Here is a 22207-nt window from a genome sequence, read left to right as displayed (position 1 = left end):
GCCTATCGACTGTTCCTCATGACTCTGCGTTGTTAGACTGCATGGAGACAGCCGGGAAAATATGAGGACGAGGTCAGAGGGTCAGGCAGGTTGAGGATTGTTGGTTTTCATTGCTCCCATGCCCGCTGATTATTATATTTGAAATGGGAGAACCTGGAGGAACAAATATCTTGGCTTTGGGGGGGAGGTTATGGTTTTGTTTTGTTTTTTGGAGGTGGGTGAGCATTACACCTTAGGCAGCATTTAAATCAATTTGTTTGTCCTAGAAATTTCCTGATCTGTCCCTCAGGATATTGTTATTGTCTTCCTAATTCTCTCCCAGTTACAAATTGCATTCTAGACCACTCCTCTTTTTTATTCCCTTAGTGCATCAATAACACACTATATGAAAAAAGAGAAGGGGACAAAGGAAGGGAAAAATTTTATTTATTCAGTGGCTACGATACGCCAGTCAGCTAAGAATTTTCACTATGTCTTAACATTTCATTGCAATAATCATGTAGGTGGGTATACTTAACCTTATTTTGAAAGATTAAGTGATGGAGGCAAAGGAATTTAAGTTAACATGACCAACTGTGTGCTCCCACTGAGGTAGCCAGAATTCAGATCAGCCTTTATCCTATACATGCGTTGAATGAATTAATAGAACAAGGGATAAATCTGCTCTAACGACTCCTCGGTATTGCTAGCAAGTCCCTTCTGCTAATAATAATGAAAGCTTCTACTCCTTTTTTACCTTGTATTTCAGTTGACTTTCTCCCCAAATAGAGAAACTTGCATTCAGAGACTGTGTCTCTCTTCCAGTAACTTGAATGACTTAATATTTCCAGGAAATCAACAACAAAAACCACAAAGGCCCTCAACAGGGAACAGAGAGTTGTGCTCATTGCGAGTTTATGGAAACGAGAGGGGACACACACTATCACGATACATCAGGCAAAAAGGGTTTGTAAAAGGACTAACCAGGTGTCTTCTGCAGACAACATTTGAGAATCTCTCTCTCTCTCTCTCTTTTTTTTTTTTTTTTATTTTAAAAAGGTTGGTCACTAAGGGTGACAAAGTGTATTTTCTCAGCCCAGCCCTGGTTCTGTGTTTCTTTTTCCTGACTAAAGGTAAGAAAAGCTTAATGTGCCAAACAGCTAAAATACTTCGTTTGGGTATTATTGCAAGAAGGAGAAGGAGGAGAAGGAGAAGGAAGAGGAGGAGGAAGAGGAGGAGGAGGAAAAGGAGGAGGAGAAGGAGGAGAAGGAGAAGAAGAAGGAGGAGGAGGAGAAGGAGAAGGGGAAGAGGAAGAAGAAGGAGGAGGAGAAGGAGCAGAAGAAAGAAGGGGAAAGAAGAAGAGGAAAGAAAAAGAAGAGAAAAAAAGAAGAGGCAAGAAGGAAAAGGAAAAGCAAGGAAATGAAGAGGAAGCAAAAGGAAAATACAAGAAGAAAGAAATGGATTTGCAGACATTATTTTAACGAGGACATAGAAATCAAAACAGACAGTCCATCCCTTGCTAGCTATGCAAACTTCCCCTTGACAGTTGTCCAGGATCATCAGTCTAATGACCCTTTTCTCAGCTAATGAGTTACTTAGGGCCTTCTGATTTTTAGTGGCGAGAAATAAAAAGTCCAAAGTATTTCAAAAGAATTTTTCCTCTGTTAACTTATTTCTGATCCGGAGACACCTAGGCTGTTAGAACTGTACCAGTGCTGATGTGGAAACTCCATTCAGGGAAACTGTGTCATTCTTTTTGATAATACATTTGGGATTTTGAGGGACGGGTGATACGATGCTAAAAGAAATATTGATAAGTGGCCCTTCCGAATTACCATAGCTACCCTGCATGTATCTCCGGTTGCCCTAATTTCTGCCACCCCCCCCTCCCCATTTCACTGATGTCATTAGCCACTCATGGACCGCGAAACACTATAACACTAAGGAAACATTCCAGTCATTCTTTCCCCACGACCCCTTTGGTCCAATATGTGTCTTTCCTCTCATCCATTTCCCCCAAGGGTCTTCTGAGAGTCGATTTATCTGAGAAACAAACAAACAAACAAACAAACAAAGGTTTGCTTTTGTGTTTTCACACTCACCTGGATGAAATACACCAGGGCAGAGGCTGTCACGGCCTGGGCTTGCATCACCATGGGGGCTGAACCGCTTCTCCAGGATCACGGACTGGGTGTCTGTTGCCTCCTTTCCATGCTCTGTGCTAGGTCAGACTTCTGGACCTAGAGGACTTAAGGAGACAAACTTTTCTCAGCAGTAAATCAGTTTTCTTCTTCTCGCGCGCTCGCTCTTTCTCACTCTCTTTTGTTCTGTCCTCTTATTCCTTTGGGCTTTTATTTTCTGTGGTCTTTCTCTCCCCTTTCATCCTGGCTTCTTTCTCTATTTCTACTCTGTTTTTATGTTATCCACATTCGCTTCCCCCTGCCTTCCTTCCTTCCCTATTAGTAATCCTTTCTGTAGGTCTTTAACTTTCTCCCACTGTCCCCAAAAAGAAGACATTCAAGGAGGACACATCAGTCCTCAGAATTACGTATTTCTCTAGGCAGTGGTGAGAAACTTAACTTTAGGAGGCTCAAAGGCAGATTGCTGGTGATCAAATAAGTTCTCGTCTCCATCAGAAAAAGAGTAATATTCTTGGTCCTTCACCAGCACATTTCAGGGCGACTGTTGAATAATTGCCAACCTCCATTCACTCCCCTTCTCCATGTGATTAGCCCTCCTCTCCTGCTCTCTGAAACCCTCCCCTTTACTATGTTGATAATCAACTCTCCTGGTTCTGGGTCATTTATTCTTAACCATTGCAGTAGGACTGAGAGGTTGACAAATGGACTGGAAAACTCTCCCATCTTTGAGGAAAGCAGGTTTGGAGATTAGAATGTTTGGGTGGTGACCACGAAATTCCCCTCTACCCTGACTTCAGTTCTCATTGAAACAGATAAGTCAGACAGACACATACAAAAAATGTTTTAGCTAGGTTCCAAGATCTATAGGTCTTTAGGTTTCTGTCTCTCTCTCTCTCTCTCTCTCTCTCTTAAATAAAATCTAAAGTCAGAATAAAAATAAGCACACATCGGGGCGTCTGGGTGGCTCAGTCGGTTAAGCATCTGACTTCAGCTCAGGTAATGATCTCGCAGTTTGTGAGTTCAAGCCCTGCGTCGGACTCTGTGCTGTCAGCTCGAGGCCTGGAGCCTGTTTCAGATTCTGTGTCTCCTTCTCTCTCTCTGCCCCTCCACTGCTCACGCTCTATGTCTCTCTCTCTCTCAAAAACAAATAAACATAAAAAATTTAAAAATGAGCAAACATGGCAAGGGAATAGTTGTAAAGAAACATATCTATAGGAACAAATGAATGCTGTATAAGTGATTTATACTTAAGTCAGAAATCATTTACTTCATAAAGTATTTCAAAAAAACTTCAATATGCAAAGTATTTCATAAGAAAATTAGACATTAGTTTACACACATATATCTGTCTCATAAGAATTGAATAAAACCACCTTTTAGATCATATCTAATTTTACTGAGTGATTGTTGAGGGCAACTGTGGGGTGGGATTGATTCAAAGAGTCCCCACACAGCATTAAATGAGCATGGAGAACATAACTTTTTTTTTTTCCTCTTTCTCTCTTAGCTAAGGAAATCAAATAGTGACAGAAAAGCCTGGTGATTAGATAACATTAAGTTCCAAAACTAAATGATCATTGCTTTATTTTCTAAAAAGTAAGGAAGATGGAGCTAAGATGAAGAGTATTTTTCAAATCTCAGCAGAAAACTTGGCAAGGTGGGAAGTATTTCATAGGACCGGGAGACCAGAAAATCCCTGGCTCTCTACTAAATTATTATGTCGTTTCTCCAAGCCTTAATTTTCCCTTTTACAAAACAGGAGAGGAATGCTCACTTGACTTGTTGTTTCACAGAGAAAATACCACCAAAGACATGAAGGATTTTTATTAGAATATTTCTATTTCTATTTAGAGTGTCCTGCACATGATAACATCACTAATCTTTCCCTTCTCTCTCTCTTGTCAGAGATGCAATAGAGTATCATGGCTAAGAGCCTAGCTAGGTTATCTGGGATTAAATACCTGCTGTCTCACTTAATAGCTGTGTGATCTTGGGCAAGTTATTATATCCCTGTTGGGTCAGCTTCATTCTATCCAAAGTGGGGTAATAGTAATAATGTTACTTCATAGACTTATAGAGATTCAATAAGGTAATGTGTGTGAAATGCACATAATTGTCCTGATGTAACGAGTATTTTAGAAGTGTTAACAAGGATTCTCTTGATTTCCATTCAGTTTTACCAGTGACCTTCACCTTCAGTATGCTGAATAACTGATGTCCTGTCAGTATATTATTACCATGGCCATGTTTTAGCTTTCCTGGTATTCCAATTTTGAATATTTCCCCTTGCTGTTCTGGCCATCTCTTCCCCAATCATCCCAGCCAAACCTGAGTGAACAGGTTTGCCCATTACCATGATCTTTGCCCCCACTGCACTTTCCTGCATGTGATTGCCATCACCTTTTTGCCCTCCAGCTTTCTAACAGGTTTGAACAAAACACGATTCTTTTAATGACCTCCTTGTTAATATTCTTTCTTAGAATAACTACTGCATTTTTTTTTTTCCTCACTGGATTATTCTTCAGAGAAGTAGAACTTCTTGTTTATCCTAATGAGAGTGATTATGCCTTGTGGCAATTTTAACCCCCAGTTCTGTCCCTGTCAAAACCTCTACATCCCGAATGTTGAGAGAGGAGAGAGGATCCATGTAGGAAGACGAAACAGGGTACAGACTGGAAGGGAAGGTGGCTGAGATGGAGGGGAACGACCTCATTTCAATCCTACACAATTTTGTAGTTCTATTAAGTTTGTGAATCATTAGCTTTTGACCAGGTTGTTAAAGACTTGGAGTGGAACCAATGGAGGGTACATGTACATAGAGGTCTTTCACTTATGCCTAAGGAAATTGTTATACAAAACTTGTAACAAGTGGAGCTAAAAAATTACTTGTTTCTGGCCCCTTTGATTATTCTCCTTTTGACCTTGCCTATGTCAGATGACCAACCATGAATTCCCTTCCTTTCTGTGCCTCAGTGAAATAGAGTCCAGGACTATCTTTACTGTGAGTCACCAAGCACGAGTTATAAAGTGTTGAGCAGTGAGTTGGGCCGCACCCATAGCTTCAAAAATAGATAATAAAGCAGAAGACATCAGTTTCATCTTGCAACGACTCCACCAGGAAGTGCTCTATCTTATGAATCAAGATTACAATGTAAGCATTGAGTGACAACCTCAGAGACATTGACACTCAGGATTCGATTTAAGGAAATTTAACAAAATAGAAGGGATTAAGTTTATCAAAGTATTATTAGTTTTATATACCATAAAACACATTACCACAAATTTTATGAGCACACATTATATATAAATATATATATATATATATATATATATATATATATATATATATATATATCACAGTGCCTGTGGATCAGAAGTATGAGCACAGATTGGTTGGGTCTTCTACTTAGGGTCTCACAGGCTGAGGTCAAGATGTCTTCTGGTTGTATTCTCATCAGAAGACTCAACTGGGGAAGGATATGCTTCCAAGCTACCTCAGGCGGGAATTCATTTCTTTGTTTTTTAATGTTTCATGTATTTGTTTTGAAAAGGGGAGAGAGAAAGAATGGGAGGGGCAGAGAGAGAAGGAGAGAGAGAGAATCCCAGGCAGGCTCCTTGCTGCCAGTACAGAGGGCGCTGAGCTCGATGTGGGGCTCAAACTCACAAACTGAGATCCTGACCTGAGCCAAAATCAAGAGTCAGATGCTTAACTGACTGAGCCACCCAGGCACCCCAGGAATTCATTTCTTTGTGGTTATAGGATTTCTGTAAGCTTGCTTCTTTAAATCTGGCCAAGAGGAGGGAGAGAAACTTTAGCAAAATAAACACTATAACTTATGTAATCACAAATACATAATCATATACATTCTATCACTTTGGCACATCCAAACCATGGATACCACCCACACTGAAGGGGAGAAGATTACACAAGGGCATGAACAACATCAGGGGGCAGGAAATGAGAACTAGTTAAAGTCTGTGAATTTCGTCCAGCTATCTGCCACGAAAGGATTGTAGAAATTATCCCACAGGTTTTGAAACCCAAACGTCCATCAATGGATGAACGGATAAAATGTATATATGGTATATACATACAATGGGATATTATTCAGCCTTAAAGAAAATTCATGGGGCGCCTGGGTTGCTCGGTCGGTAAAGCATCCAACTTCGGCTCAGGTCATGAACTCACAGCTCGTGGGTTCCAGCCCCACGTCGGGCTCTGTGCTGACAGCTCAGAGCCTGGAGCCTGCTTCGGATTCTGTGTCTCCCTCTCTCTCTGGCCCTCCTCTGCTGGTGCTCTGTGTCTCTGTCTCTCAAAAATAAATGAACATTAGAAAAAATAAAAAGAAACTTCTGAGACGTACTACAGCACGGACAGATCGTGAAGCCCTAATCTAAGTGAAATAAGCCAGACACAAAAGGACAGATATTGTATGTTTCCACTTATATGAGGTACCTGGAGTAGTCAAGTTCATAGAAAGAGAAAATAGAATGGTGGTTTCCAGGAACCGGGAGAAGGAAGAAATGAGGAGTTATGTTAGTCACGGTCCTCTAGAGAAACAGGACCAATAAGAGGGTGCATATTTATAGAGAAAGATGTATGGTAAGAAACTGACTCATGCAATTATGGAGACCGGCAAGCCCAAATCTGTAATGTGGAGCAGCAGGCTTGAGACCCAAGAGAGCCAAGGTGAAGTTCCAACCCAAAGGCTGGCTGCTGGAGAATATTTTCTTATTTGGAGGAAGATTAGTGTCTTTGTTCTATGCAGGCCTTCAACAGATTGAACGAGGCCATGCACATTAAGGAGGGAAATCTTTACCCCATTGACTAAAATGGGAATCTCATCCAAAAACATTCTCAGGGAAGCTCAGAAAAATGTTTGACCAGATATCTTGGCACCCTGTGGCCCAGACAAGTTGACACATATTACTCACCATCACTGGAGTCACTGTTCGAAGATTACAGAGTTTGGGGCACCTGGGTGGCTCAGTTGGTCAAGGGTTAAGCGTCTGACATGGGCTCTATGATCTCAGGCTCTGTGCTGACAGCTCGGAGCCTGGAGCCTGGATTCTGTGTCTTCCTCTCTCTCTCTCTGCCCTCCCCCACTCACACTCTTCTCTCTTTAAAAAATAAATAAACATTAAAAAATGAAAGAAAAAGTAAAATTACAGAGTTTCGGGGCACCTGGGTGACTCAGTCGGTTAAGTGTCTGACTTCGGCTCAGGTCATGATCTCATATAGTTTGTGAGTTCGAGCCTCGCATCTGTCAGCACACAACCTGCTTGGGATTCTCTCTCCTTCTCTCTCTGTTCCTCCCCTGCTCTCACTCTCTCTCTCTCAAAATAAATAAATAAACTTAAACAAAATTTTTTAAAATTAAAAAAATGAAAATTACAGAGTATTAACTTGGAGAAGAAGAATAGTGAGCTGAGTTCTTGTCTGGCTTCAGGTAGAAAAGAGACGTTTAGTAAATCTCTTACATTTTCTGGGCATTAGCTCCACTTTCTCAAAATAAAGAATGAAGACATATTTTCCTTAAATGCCTTTGTATTTTTAAAATCCAGCTTATGCTGGTGATGTTTTAGTAGCTAAGAATCTCAAGTATTAACTGCCTACTGTTTGCAGAATATTATAACCTATATGGTATTCCAGGGCGATAGGAAAGAATAAGCTTTTCTTAATAGAAGGGGATCCAACTTTACTCATAAAGAGCTTGTAATTTGTTGGAGAGAGGGAATAACTTTAATGGAATGGAAAATCAATAGAGTGCTCTATTAGAGTATATAAAATGAGGGGGTGGGAAACTGATGATGTAGCAGGATTCTTGCACAGAGAATCGTGACACAGAGGCTTTTCTTTCCAGGAAGCAATTTTATTCCTGTGGGCACCCCTCAGTTGGGTTTGCACCCGAAGAACCGAGCCCCGAACACCACGTGGTATAGTTTTTAAAATATATTTTCTACTTCCTTGTCTCCCATAAACGGTAACACACAAATATGTAGTCTGATTAAGTGGTCTTATGTTACAAGATCAAAAGGATGTTGTCATATATAGCCCGGTTGCCTTGAGGTTTTTGTTTTTGTTTTCTTTCCTTAGGAAGGGGACTCTACCACAGTGATGGCAATCCTACCTATAGATATTAAGTGCAGAGGATTTTTTAAGAAAATAAAATGTATTTGAAGGGAGTACAGGATTTGTAGAGCTCATCACCAGGTCCCAGACTGCTTAGGGAGCATCTTATGAGTATTGACCCCAAGCACAATGGATGATTATTTCGTCCTTGGTTTCGTGGGTGGGATGTGAAGGTGAACATCTGAAGTCTGAGAAATCTAGCTCAATCTTAGGCCTCCTTCAAAGAATGTTGTTCTTTCTAGTCCTGGGTGTATCTTTGGGTGTTTTAGCTACATGGACACATATGTCTTTCCAAGACACTTCTTCCTAGGACAATCCATAAAAGGTAACTAGCTCACAAGAAAAATGTGCTATGTCCAGATGCCTGGGTGGCTTAGTTCGTTAAGCGTCCGACTTCCGTCTAGGTCATGATCTCACAATCTGTGGGTTCGAAGCCCGCATCGGGCTCTGGGCTGACAGCTCAGAGCCTGGAGCCTGCCTCAGATTCTGTCTCCCTCTCTCTCTGCCCCTCCCCCCCTCAAAAATAAATAAACATTAAAAAAGGAAAAATGTGCCATGTCAACAAGTATACATCTGTATCTCATCTTAATCCACTAGAATATTGATGGCATACAAAATAATTGAGTCACTGTGGGGAATGATAAAGTGCCCTCTTCCTTGAGATGTAATTTCAGCATTTATTAATTCATTATCAAAAACACTTTCCTGAGATTCTATTTATGCGAAAGTCGCCATGGTGAATTCAGGCAGCAATCTTGCTTTCTGGCACTTACAGTCAAAGGACATTGGGTAGCGCTTGAGTGATAAAGGTAAGTAGCATTGATTTGTTACAAGCTGATTTGACCAGGATATATTTGCTACATGCTGAGCTTTTCTGGTGAACTGTATCACAGAGCAAAACTTTAAGTGACAGATGAACTATGTTCAGTTTGGTGTCAGATACCTGGCACAGAAAAAGGGAAAATAAAAAATCCAGGAAGGAGGAGGGAAAAGGAATCCTAATTAGGCTGTCAATATCAGTGATTTTTCTTCATAGTTTCCTAGGTATTTTATTTATGTATGCATATTTTTTCAATGTTCTTTTATGTATCCCCTCCTTTTATTTTTTTCCCTGGCATAGTTTAAGGCAAATTCCAGATATCCCATCATTCTGCCCATAAATACTTCAGAAAATATCTCTAGTAAATAAGAACTTTTACAAAAGCATGTAGAGGCGTCTGGTTGGCTCAGTCAGTTGAGCGTCCGACTTCAGTTCAGGTCATGATCTCATGAGTTCAAGCCTCGCGTCAGGCTCGCGACTGTCATCTCAGAGCCCACTTCGATCCTCTGTCCCCCTCTCTCTTTGCCCCTCCCTCATTCATGCTCTCTCTCTCTCAAAAATGAAAAATGTTTTTAAAAGTATGCATAACTGCAGTAAGACATTTCTTCTCTGGTTAGGAGGTTGTAAAGAAAAAATAGGTGAGAATTCTATCAATGAATTCATATAGTCATCCTTACAGCGAGATCAATGAAGAGTCTTGTGACTCCAATTATGTGTAAAATGTATTCTTTTCTGGGTAATTCAACTATGCTAAATATTACTACTACTAATATTATAACTATAATTTATTGAGTTCTTATGTTTGAAGTACAGTACTTAGCATTTTCAGCCAATATTTCACATGAATCCTTATAGCAACATTATCAACATTATCCAGTGGACATTCCAATGTCCCAATTTATAGACAAAGACATAGATCCAGGGGCTCCTGGTTGGCTGAGTCACTTAAGTGTCTGACTTTGGCTCAGATCAAGATCTCATGGTTCAAGAGTTCAAGCCCCGCCTCGGGCTCTGTGCTGACAGCTCAGAGCCTGGAGCCGGATTCAGATTCTGTGTCTCCCTCTCTCTCTGCCCTTCCCTGGCTCACACTCTGCCTGTCTCTCTCTCCTTTGGAAAAAAAATAAATAAACATTAAAAAGAAGAAGAAAAAAGACAATTCTCTAAAAAACAAAAAAAACAAAAACAAAATTATAGATCCAGGGCTCCAAGATTATAGATCAAGGGCTTAGCAAAGGAAAGATTTGAAACTAGCTCCCTCTGGCTCCAGTGTTCTCACTGGTGCGATGTTACACTGCCACTGTATGAAATAGTGCTTCGAATTAAGTTCTAAAATTATCATGGTCATCATGGCTAGAGATGAATCCTGTGATTACCTCAAAAATTTCTGATCTATTGCTGATTGAAACAGTCAGGATTAAAAGAGATTTATGAAAGTTACAATATAGAGAAAGTCTGCTACAGTGAAATAAACAAATAGGGACACTGGAATTATGGACAGAGGAAACTGGCTCTCCTCTAATGCTCACGGAAAATACAGTTTTCCCTTTCATAAATTACCTAGTGAAACATCCTGAAATACTTAGCAGAATCACCACTTTCCCCACTTGCAATAGACATAACCCAAGAATTTGCGTCAGCCGACTTCCCAGTGTGAAGCAAAGCCTCTTCTTCCTCCTACCAATGATTGAGTCATTCTTCAATTAGATAGTAGTAGCTATTTAAGCACTCCAGCAGGAGCTCACCAATTTTTACTTTATGCAGAAGTCCTTGACTGCTTCACTCTCTCATTCTTGGAGTGAATTTGGAAATGATTTTTGATGACCTTAAGAGTACGACTATGAAAGATCAACCCGACCAGAAGCCAAATGGAGAGAAAGCTAAAGGTACTAGGGGTGGGTGAATGTACATAGGGACAGAATCCCAGGATTAGCTCAACATGTAAAGGAACTGAATAGAGGATTAGACAGCTTAAACACCAGAGTGTGGAAAAACAGTGTAGAATTAGTAACACTTACTTAAAAGAAAGAAAAATTAGATGTGAATGAACTAACTTGCTTTGAATGATGATGTAGCAGATACTAATAATTTTTATGGAACATTTATCATAGGCTGTGTTCTCTGATATCCTCTCTACGTGCATTACTTCTCTGAATCTTTACATCTTGAAATTAGGACTATTGTAATCCCCCTTTTACAGAGGACTAATTGGGGATCAGGGGAATTAACAAAACCACTCATCTTCAGGCAGCTAGAAGAATTGTATCACAACCTCCCCTTTATCAAGAATCCAATCCATCAGAAGGTTAAGGAAATGTTGAATTCACCCAGTGTATACAATGATACTTTTTATAATAAGTCTTCTTGAGCATTGAAAAAACAGGATATCTTTTTATGAATTATCCAAAGCAGATGAAATGGTATTCAGTATAGTTGAGCGCAAATCACGTCTTATTGTGTACCACTGCCTTGAAAATTGTAATTTTTTGATATATACGGTAAGTTAAACTCCTTAAATGTAAATTAATTCATAATCCCAATTCCACAGACAGTCTGAGTAAACTGCCTTTTATCTTATACCCATTCCCAGAGAAAGGAATAAAATACAAATAGGGGAAGTTGTATTTGTACAATACAAGTGTTGTCAGGAATTTGGATAAAGACATTCCATGTCATGTTCCCATAAACAAGATAGAAATTTCCCTCAACAGGGAAAATAAGTTTGAACATGGAATGATTGAATGTTTGAGTTGCTGAACTTAACCTGGTATGAAAACAGTGCTGTCATTTACAGGTAAACCTACAAGTCAACAATAGTCATTTGTTCATTCATTCATTCATTCATTCACTCATTCTTCATGTAGTAAATAGGCCTGAATTTTATTACCATTATGAAGCTAAATCTTCTCTCAGAACCTGATTAGATCAATCACCTACTACAAAGAATCCAATTGCTTTCTGATCAGAAAATCACTACCGGGAGCCGAGATTGGGTTAATGGTCTCTACCTACCCAGGAAATGGGACAAAGGGTGACCTGTAGAAAATGGGAGTATGTGCCTTCCCCACACAGGTGTGGATCCTGTGATTTCTTCTAAAAATTCGGGAGTTTCATCGCTCAAGAGTGGTAGACATATTTGGTCTTCTATAGTATAGAATGAATACGGACCAAAGGGAAATATTGGTTGAAAGATTTACACAGATATCTACCCCCAAGCTAGGATTAGGCAATTATTTGCAAGAGACACAACTATCTCCTACTTCTCTGCCAATTTGCCATATACACTCTAGGAGCTTAACAACTTTTGAACCAGTGAATGAACTGTATTTCTTCCTGTTACAATTTCTATTGTGTCTGTCTCATCTCTAAAGTCTAACAGAAGTGCTTTTGACATAATGAGAACTCTGTGAATATATTCGACCATTAATTGATTTGGATCATTGCACATTCACACTGGAAATTTGTGATGCAGTGTTCTATGCTGCATAGCGGCTAACAGATTAAAGGCCTATGTTTGGATCTTAACATCTGTGTGATCTTGTACAATTCACTGAAACTTTGGGTTTCCTTGTCTACATATAAAGGATAACATGACCAGTGCCTTATTTGTGTATTGTACAGGGTGAGAAGTCCAGATGCGTTATGTGAGATATTTTCCTGCTGAACCAAAATATCTGTGCTTTTTTTAGTGATGGAACACATAATTAGGCATTCATATACCTGGGAGCTACATGATTTATTTTTATCTATAATAATGATGAACTTTCCTCTTGTAACTACAGGGCCACAGCTGGTGTGAGTATAGGACATGACATTAATATGAGTCAGGGTAGTATTGAAGTTTCATTCCTATTTTTGTTTGGTCAATACCTCAGTTCCAAGATGTAATTTCAGTAGAATAAAAATTGAAAGCACAAAAACAATTCTTTGAGGCAGTCTGTTGATTAACTGACTAAAGCTTATTTGCTTGGTATCTGACCTTCTTTTATGGTATGCTACTTATAAAACACACTGTATGTGAGGTGTGTGTGTGTGTGTGTGTGTGTGTGTGTGTACATGCGCACACACGATCTATATTAAAAATATAAAGTTGATCGAACAAAGTTGGACTGAGGGTTTCTTGGAAAGTCATTGTAGGGAGAATAGATGAGTATAAGCTTTAGAATCGGATACCTAACATCACATACCTGGTGTTGAATCCTGGCTCTTAAACAGCGTCAAATGTGTGACCATGGGTAAATTACTTATATTATCTGTATTTTTCATCTATAAATATGGGTAATGAACTATTGGCAGAGCCCTTGGGAGGACTAGAGGTAAGGAGTGCAAAGTACCAGGTACAGACTGTTTGCAAAGAATTGCTTGACGTCTTGCTTCCATCGTTTATGTCCTTCTGATTCAATCCTCTATCATTCTAGGTCTTTATTTTCTTTCTTCTCGGTGGTGGTGCCCTGCCGCTGTGCTTCTAGGGGTCCTTTGCTTGGGATTACTGGTGACTCTTATCATGCTGATAATGCAAGGTAAGTACTAGCACAGGGAAGTGATGGAGGACAAAGTGAGAACTTGCAAACATGGTTAATTCATTGGTTTCATAACAACTACAAACATCCTTGATTTGGATGCGTTTTAGGCAAACTGTTTTTAGAATGAGCTGAAAGATGAGTAAGTGTATTGTGCTTATCCCTCAAGTTGACTGGGACGTGGAATGAAGATTATGAATGGTGGGTTTTTGTTTTGTTTTGTTTTTATAACTTCATGGGTAAAGTCTGTTTAAATCCTGGAATGATGAGAAAGAAAATAATTGGAAGCAATTAAGCCACGAGATCCCCTAAGAGACCCAGAAGGAAAAGAAATGTCATACAGTTCACACTGAGTTTTAATAGAGGTGATTAAATACCAATTTAAAGTTAAGAATCAGAGGGGCATCTGGGTGGCTCAGTCAGTTACGCATCTGTCTCTTGATTTCGGCTCAGGTCATGATCTCATGATTGGTTTGTGAGTTTGAACTCTGCATCGGGCTTCGTGATTCATTCTCTCTCTCTCTCTCTCTCTCTCTCTCAAAAATAAATAAATAAAGTTAAAAAAATAAATTTAAGAATCAGAAACACCCTCTTAATAAATGAAACACTTAAAATAAATGTAATTCGAATTTATAATATGGCCATTCAGAAAAGAGGATATTGACAGGAAAAGAAGGGATAAGAAGAATGAGAATGCCCAAGAAGGAAAAATGGTACAGATCACCTGCCTTATCTGCCTGTGTATTTAAGTTGTAGATCTAGGTTATTTCATCTATCTAGAATCTAGATCATTACAGCCTTTAAGTGCTATTTGTCTCTCAGTTGTTGGTTAAGATCACAAACTATTTTTTTCGATCTGTTAACACTTAAGGCCTTCCCTAATGACTAGAAGAAGTGCCCTTGACTCAGTGGTGGTGACTGGATGAGTCTTCCTGTGAGAAGAATCACTTTACAACAGAGTCAGATCTGGCCTTCAAGCCAAGGGGTCTGTTTTGTACCGAACCATCAAGCTTCCAGAACTGAGACATTTGACCCTTAATATTAGTTGCCTGTTAGACTTCACAAACTTTATGCTCTCCTCACCCTTCCTAAAATGTGCTGAAGAAAAGGCAAAAAAAAAAAAAAAATCCTAAGAAACAAAAAATGTTTGAAACTGTTTTGACATAGCAACTTAAAATCTGTGTCTCCAATAAAAGGGTGTCACAGTTTTTAAATAAAATTAGGAAGTTCAAAAGGGTAGTGAGTTAGCAGAAGAATAAAGAAACAAACAGAGTAGATCATTAATGACAATTGCTCTTGATAATGTGTCTGGTTAGCATCTATTTCAGACTGTATTTTATTTATGTCACTGATATACCACTTATCTTATGATTGCTTTTAAACTTTTAAACTTGTGTATTTAAGTTGTAGATCTGGGTTATTTCATCTATCTAGAATCTAGATCATTACAGCCTTTAAACTTGTCAGTAACCATCAATAATAAGTAAAATCCTATTTTGTTTTGTTTGATCAAAAGTGCTTGTGACAGTTCCTGATATTTAGACAAAATGCTGCAGAAATACCCAATAACTTTTTAATCCATAATTTCTGAGTAAATTTGGGTCATTTTCCAGCAGTTTCTCTGCTGTCAAAATAGATCATTTGATTTGATTCTTTGGTTTCCTCAAAATCCAGTGGAGGGATTTTTACTGGAGATTGGTAATGGAGTTCTTATTTCAGCTCTGATTTAGTATCACAGGTGTCTGGTCTCCTAAAGCAACATCAAGCAAACCTTACCCACCAGGAAATTATACTGGAGGGACAGATTTTAGCACAGCGGCAGGCAGAAAAAGCTTCCCAGGAGTCAGAAAAGGAACTCAAGGAGATGATAAAAAACCTTACACAGAAGCTGGATGAAAAATCAAAGAAACAGATGGAACTTCATCACCAGAACCTGAATCTCCAAGAAGCTTTGAGGAAAGCAGCAAACTTTTCAGGTATGGAGGGTGGAGAGGGATCTCTTCTTTACTTAAAAAAAAATTTTTTTTAAGTATTTATTTTTGGGAAAGCGCAAGCAGGGGAGGGGCAGAGAGAGGGTTAGAGGATCTGAAGCCAACTCTGTGCTGACAGGCTGCAACAGGGAGCCCATTGTGGGCTCATGACCTGAGCCCAAGTCAGGTGCTCAACCGATTGAGCCACCCAGGTGCCCCGAACTCTTCTCAATTTTTAAAATTCTAGTTTTGAGACTTCTCTGGAAGAATGCTCCCACCCCTACCCTTTGCCACAGATTCTTACTTCTTTCCATTCTAATGTATCTTAATCATTGATTTCTTTTCCTATGGGGTTTCCTTTGTCCCTGGGTAGCTCTACATTAACTTTATGCTATAACACTATTTCTTAAAATATGCTACATCTGTTTAAATTAAATCATCAGAGGCAGGCTGACCTGAAGTGTTGGGTAGGTACTTTAGATAAGAAAAAAAAAAAATACGAAGGGCCCAGAAAGTCAGTTTATCTGAGAAGAATTGATTTAATCTCAGAATCTAGGAGGCAGGTGGAAACAGCATCTATAAGAAGGGGATGATGATGTGAATTCTGCTGTTATTACAGAGTTATCTGTGTCATTTAGTCTTTCTACAACACGCAATTAAATCAGGCATATGCTTTTCATCATAGGGAGATTTAAGGGACGTGAGACGGAGATCCTTTCAGAGATGCATTGCTTCCTTGAAGGTGTATGAAGGAGTGCCCTATTCTCAGCATTAGTAACTAACTGCCACTAATAAACAAAGATTTCTCCAGTTTCTTGCTTGCACATGTCCGTGGATCTCAACGATGTAATTTATTTGAAAAAGGATTATGTGATAACAGTTCGCAAATACCCACAGATCGCTTTGGTTTAAGGATGAGAAAAATTGATAGCCAGATGAGTTAAATGATAATAATAATGATACACAGTTTTTTATAAAGTTTTGGAGTTAATAAAGCCCTTCAATATGTAGAGGGTTATTTAACTTTCCAAAAGAAGAGAGATTTTTAGATAAATTGATCTTTAGCAAGTGTCAGACATGTTATCTCATCTTTTTGTTTTTTTAAGTAATTTTTTAAAGTTTATTTTCATTTGAGAGAGAGCTAGAGAGCAAGCAGAGGAGGAACAGAGAGAGAGGGAGACAGAATCCCAAGCCCAATGCGGGGCTTGAACCCACGAACCGTGAGATCATGACCTGAGCTGAAGTCGAGTCAGACGTTTAACCAGCTGAGCCACCCAGGCGCCCCTCAACTCTTTATTGAAGAGGGAGCTATCGAGGAAACGAAAGACTACATCATCTCTAATAAGGTGTAAGGAAGGAGACTAATATATCAAGGACAGGAATGTTTACATAAGCAGACATAGCCACATACCAACCAAATGATTTATTCCCCAGGTAGGGCTGTGAAACCATTTTTTTTAATCAGTTGTGTGAGATTAAATCTACATCACGGCCATCCAGAACCATCTCCCAGAGATTCCAGGCATGGGCAACCAATCAAAAATAATAAGCAATGTGTTTTTCACTGGTAGATAGCCCAGGTAAAACATTCCATTCCTTGACCGCGTCAGATAAAGGCCAATTAGTAGAGATGGCAGATAAAGTACCGCTTTTCACCAAGCAGAAGATTCTCAAAAACATTAATAGTAAAATACCACATGCAAACAACCAACCAGCTTTCTCAAGTTTGAGACAAGTTTTGAGTACGAAATTAGCGGTGGCTGTCAACCTTTGGTGTGCAACATTGTCACTCCAGTAGCTCTTAAGAAATGGCCATTTCCACGTTTACCCCAAGATTCTGTATCAAAATGTCTCGAAGGACACCAAGAAATATTTCTTCAATTGATTCAAATTCAGGAGTTTGAGAGGTAGTGCCATGTAGCGATTCAACACGCGGTTCCTCGAGGGACCTGCCAAGTTTCCCATTCCCATACATTCCCATTTCCTCCGTGTGCCCAACGAAGAACAGGAATAAAACCTATTTGGCCATGTTGTCATGAGGATGAAATGAGTTAACATGTGGAAAGAACTGCCAACATTTTGGGGCCCATAGTGATATTCCTTTGTTAAATAAAACAAAAAGCTTTTTTTAATTAAACGAGGGGTGCTTGGCTGGCTCAGGTGGTGGAGCGTGTGACTCTTGACCTTGGAGTTGTGAGCTGAAGTCCCACCTTGGAGGTAGGATTTACTTTAAAAAAAATAAAAGAAATACAGGTGGTTCGAATGCCACATATGGCTATGTATTGAACAGCACGTGTCTAGAAACAGGAAGCTCAGTAATTTTTTTCACGTTTATTTATTTTGAGGGAGAGAATGCACAGGCATCCCATGTGCGAAGAGTTGGGGGAGGGGAAGAGAGAGAGGGAAAGAAAGAATCCCGAGCAGGCTCCATGCTGAACATGGAGGGGCTCAATCACACAAAGGTGAGATCATGACTGTGAGATCATGACCTAAGCCGAAATCAGTCGGACGCTTAACTGACTGATGCCCCCAGTAAGCACAGTATTGAAGCCTAAATTCATTATTTGAAAAACCGAAGTTTTTAAATACATAAGCATACTTTTTTTTTATAAAGATTTTATTTCTAGATTATCTCTACGATCAGCCTGGGGTTCAAACCCACAACCCTGAGATCAGGAGTTATGCCTTCCACCAACTGAGCCAGCGTGGTGTCCCCAGTGTATCTTTTTAATAGCAGAATTACTATTATGTATCCATTCCCCAAACTTTTACTTCCATTACTCCAAACAGAACTTTAAAAAATAGATCAGAGGGGCACCTGGGTGGCTCAGTCGGTTGGGAGACCGACTTCGGCTCAGGTCATAATCTCGCGGTCCGTGAGTTCAAGCCCCGCGTCAGGCTCTGTGCTGACAGCTCAGAGACTGGAGCCTGCTTTGGGTTCTGTGTCTCCCTCTCTCTCTGCCCCTCCCCTGTTCATGCTCTGTCTCTCTCTGTCTCAAAAATAAATAAACGTAAAAAAAATAAAAAAATAAAAAAAAATAGATCAGATTCTCAAGTTACATGTCAGCTCAATTTTGCTTTTCGACAGCCTTGCTTTTAATTTAGTGTACTAAAATCAGAATACTTTAAGAGAAATAAAGACTCTGAGTCTCTTGAGGGATTTGCAGAGTCTGGGTATAATTCTAATTAAGAAGAGATGATAGGTGGTGTGCCTGGATGGCTCAGTTGGTTAAGCATCCAACTCTTGATTTCGGCTCAGATCATGATCTCGTGGTTTGTGAGTTCGAGCCCTGTGTCAGGCTCTGTGCTGACAGTGCACAACCTGCATGAGATTCTCTCTCTCTGTCTCTCTCTGCCTCCCCTCCCTCTCTCTCTCAAAAGAAATAAGTAAAACTTAAGAGAAGAAGAAGAAGAGGAGGAGGAAATGATATACATGTGACTGTCCTGAGGGAAGACTTGATTTAAGAATTGTAGACATATTTTTACTCAGGCATCACTCACTGATTAGATGTGCTATCTTCCTAGCTCCTTGTCCCCAAGACTGGATCTGGCATGAAGCAAACTGTTACCTATACTCCTCTGGCCCATTTAATTGGGAAAAAAGCCAGAACCATTGCTTGTCTTTGGATGCCCACATGCTGAAAATTAACAGCACAGATGATCTGGTGAGTTTTTATGGTTGTATGTTGGGCTGGAGTATTGCCTCATGGGGAACAAACCTGGTTTACACCCTTGGGGGAGGAGCACTTGTTTGAGTATCAGAATACTTATTTTCTGGCCTCATCTGGCCACTAAGTACACACATGACCCGGGATAGAGAGGTTACATAGTATCTTCAGCTTCCCAAACATTCCTGTAAAACTACAGTAAGGACGTCAAAGATCTCTTTTGGTTCTGCAGTTTTGTGACTCTAATCTAAAACGACCACACTGACTTTATCATCAATTTCGATCACTATCACTCCCCACAGGAATTCATCCAGCGAGCAAGCGCCCATTCCAGTTTCCCATTCTGGATGGGGTTGTCTCTGAGGAAGCCGAGCAGCTCATGGCTCTGGGAGGATGGCTCTCCTTTGATGCCCCACTTGTAAGTTTCCTGTTCTTTGCTGACCCTGTGAGTGAAGCGGCTTCCACATTCCATACACTGTCTTCTTCTTGCCAGGGAGAAGCTGGGGGGATTTCTGAACCCCTCCTTCCCCACCTCTGCCAGACAGAGACTTACCCATTTAATCATTCCGACCTTCTCTTGAGTTTTCCTTCCCGCATTTTGCTTCAAGGCAAGGTTAGGGGCACCTGGGTGGCTGAGCTGGTTACGCATCCGACTCTTGATCTCAGTTCAGGTAGTGAGTTCAAGCCCCGCATTGGGTTCCGTGCTGACAGTGTAAAGCCTGTTTGGCGTTCTCTCTCTCTCTCTCTCTCTCTCTCTCTCTCTCTCTCTTTCTCTCCACCCATTCCCCACTCCTGCTCGCTCTCACTTTCAAAATAAATAAATTAAAAAAAAAAAAAAAAGGTTAAATTTATGACCACAAGGTGGCAGTAAATCTACTTTTTTTGTTCTTTCTTCCCGATCTGCAGTTTTCGATTCCAGGGATCTCTTTCCCAGAGGTATCCTTCAGGCACTTGTGCCTATATACAAAGGGGAGCTGTTTTTGCTGACAACTGCATTTTAACTGCATTTACTATATGTCAGAAGAAGGCGAATCTAGTGAGAGCACGGTGAATTTGAAGGCTCTGGAAGCAAAGGAGAAGAATTTTCTTCTGGAATTGAAGCTGTACTTTATCATTTAGGCGTGAACCGAGAGAGCCCTGCGAACTGCCTGTTATTAGCTGACTGCAGAATTCCTTAGGAGAGACTAGGTCTGCAGATGCCTGGCTGGAGACATCCAAAATGTTGATTCTGTGTCTCTTTCTATTTTTCTCCTGGTTTCCCCAATCCCCCTGCCAGCCTTCAAACCTTCTCCCCTTTCTATGTTTTAAAGTTTTACTCCTCTTCAAGTCTTGGCAGCCCTCTGTACTCAGTCCTCTACCTCAGTGCCATCTGCCCCCTCACCCTCCTAAACCGCATAGAAAATGGAAAATGGAGAACTTGACCCCCTGCAAGCAGAAGGCGAAAAAGGGGAAATCTGCATGGGAACAGAGCCGGTGAAGAAACAGAAAAGAGGAAAAGCCCATAATGGAATCAAGGAACTTGAGTTCTCGACCTTAAAAGCTGCCACTTGTTCGTCTTTTAAGTTGCGATCTGTCTTCACACTCCACCACTTACGCACGTGCACACCCAAAACACACACACACACACACACACACACACACACACACACCCAGAACATCACATTTTGGTGTGATTGAGATGTTCCGGGAGGTAACTATAAATAGAATCATCTTTTCAGTGAACCAAATACAATTCCTTATTGGTCTCTGAATCTGTTCTGACTTCTTCATCCTTTCTCTATCAAAGGACAGCTTAATATAGCTTTACTCCTTCAGGAGAGTATTTGTTAGAATCATGGTGCTGGGGGCAAAAATAGTTTTTGTGTTTTTTTTTTCTCCCTAAAGTACACACCATTTGTAGATGACCTCTTCTCAACTCTGTTATGCTGTGCTAATGTGGAAACATACCAGGCCAACCAGTGAAGACACTCAGTTAAGGAGCAAACTGAGCCAGCCGCGGAAACATTGCTGAACAGAAACAGACGGAATTTGAAGTATTCCTTCTATTTTCAGTGTTTCTAGTCCCCGGCTACCTCCCCTTCCAGGTTTTCCTACTTTAAAGGAAGCCTTTCCATTTCGTTGCACAGAATGTAGCACCAACTGTATCCAAAAAAGAAAAGCTGGACCATTCCTAGGAAGACAGATATTCATCTGCCTTGTTGTTTGCATCAATTTTTCCCCCTTTTAAAATATTCAATGTGATTCCCTTGCATGAGTATACCCCAATTTGTGGATAAATTACCTGTTGATGATCTTTTGAGTTGTTTTCGGTGTTTGTCTATCACAAAATAAGGTGCTATAAACATTTGTGTACAAGCCTTTGTATGCACATAGCATTTCTCTTCTCTTGAGTAAATGCGTAAGAGTTTAATGTCAGAACCATTCAGTAGGTGTATGTTCAGCTAGCTGAGAAATTGCCAAACGTTTCGCCCCAAACTTGTACCATTTGGTATTCCCACCAGCAGTGTATGAATGTTCCAATTCCACCTCATCCTTGCTGATGCTTGGTATGGTCAGTCTTGTCACTTTACCCATTCTGATAGGCGTATGGTTGTATATTACTCTGGTTTAATTTGCATTTCCTAAATGAAAAATAATCTTGAGATCTTTTTATTTACTTATTGCACTTATTTACTGTCTACATATTTTCTTTGATAAAGCGCTGTACCGATCTTCTGAGAAGTTTTGAGTTCTTTGTTTTTATACTGTTACATTTCGAGAGCCCTTTGTACATGCTGGGTAAAAGTCCTTTATCAAATGTCGTTTTGGTGATTTTTTTTTCAGTTTATGACTTCTCAGTCTCTGGAAAAGCAGAAAATTTTAATTTTTGATGAAGTCCATTTTCACGGTTCTACTGCTGTCTCTAAGAACTTGTTGCCAAACTCAAGGTCACAAAACTTTCTGCTGTTTTCTTCTAGACATTTTATAATTTCAGGCTTT

At 40.0% G+C, this 22207-nt stretch overlaps 2 protein-coding genes across 6 annotated transcripts in view; one reads left to right on the top strand and one right to left on the bottom strand.

Annotated features, from left to right (window-relative positions):
• Positions 1–19915, bottom strand: part of TMEM52B (transmembrane protein 52B) — a 26028-nt gene extending 6113 nt beyond the window's left edge. For 2 of the 4 annotated variants that reach the window (XM_042945796.1, XM_042945800.1), the window contains exons 1-2: positions 19782–19915; positions 2082–2227 (exon numbers count right to left, since the gene is read on the bottom strand). In XM_042945796.1, coding sequence (XP_042801730.1) covers positions 2082–2135 — 54 coding nt within the window. In that variant the 5' untranslated portion in view covers positions 2136–2227; positions 19782–19915. Of the gene's footprint in view, positions 1–2081; positions 3070–7055; positions 7162–19781 lie in introns of those variants that run through there. The other 2 variants (XM_042945799.1, XM_042945797.1) reach the window with 2 other exon arrangements.
• Positions 10203–22207, top strand: OLR1 (oxidized low density lipoprotein receptor 1). Of its 2 annotated transcripts, XM_042945795.1 has the most exons (6): positions 10203–10956; positions 13489–13590; positions 15321–15566; positions 19086–19225; positions 19531–19646; positions 20135–22207. In XM_042945795.1, exons 1-6 carry the CDS (start codon positions 10881–10883, stop codon positions 20277–20279), a joined length of 825 nt encoding a protein of 274 aa, XP_042801729.1. In that variant the 5' UTR covers positions 10203–10880; the 3' UTR covers positions 20280–22207. The 2 variants fall into 2 exon arrangements, 1 of the variants encoding a protein (XP_042801729.1); XR_006204689.1 differs by lacking the exon at positions 20135–22207 and having other exon boundaries at positions 19086–19426; positions 19531–19618.

Source organism: Panthera leo, chromosome B4, assembly GCF_018350215.1.
Source record: "Panthera leo isolate Ple1 chromosome B4, P.leo_Ple1_pat1.1, whole genome shotgun sequence".
Classification (NCBI taxonomy): Eukaryota; Metazoa; Chordata; class Mammalia; order Carnivora; family Felidae; genus Panthera; species Panthera leo.
The sequence above is the reverse complement of the archived record's forward strand: the minus strand, read 5'-3'. Positions and strand labels throughout refer to the sequence as shown.

What these genes read in the sequence shown, in the direction of transcription:
- OLR1 (XM_042945795.1), top strand. Translation starts at nt 10,881, where the DNA reads ATGATTTTTGATGACCTTAAGAGTACGACTATGAAAGATCAACCCGAC. An exon ending in GAAAGCAGCAAACTTTTCAG is followed by an intron (nt 15,567 to 19,085) that starts GTATGGAGGGTG and finishes CTATCTTCCTAG; the next exon opens with CTCCTTGTCCCCAAGACTGG. An exon ending in TCTCCTTTGATGCCCCACTT is followed by an intron (nt 19,647 to 20,134) that starts GTAAGTTTCCTG and finishes CCCGATCTGCAG; the next exon opens with TTTTCGATTCCAGGGATCTC.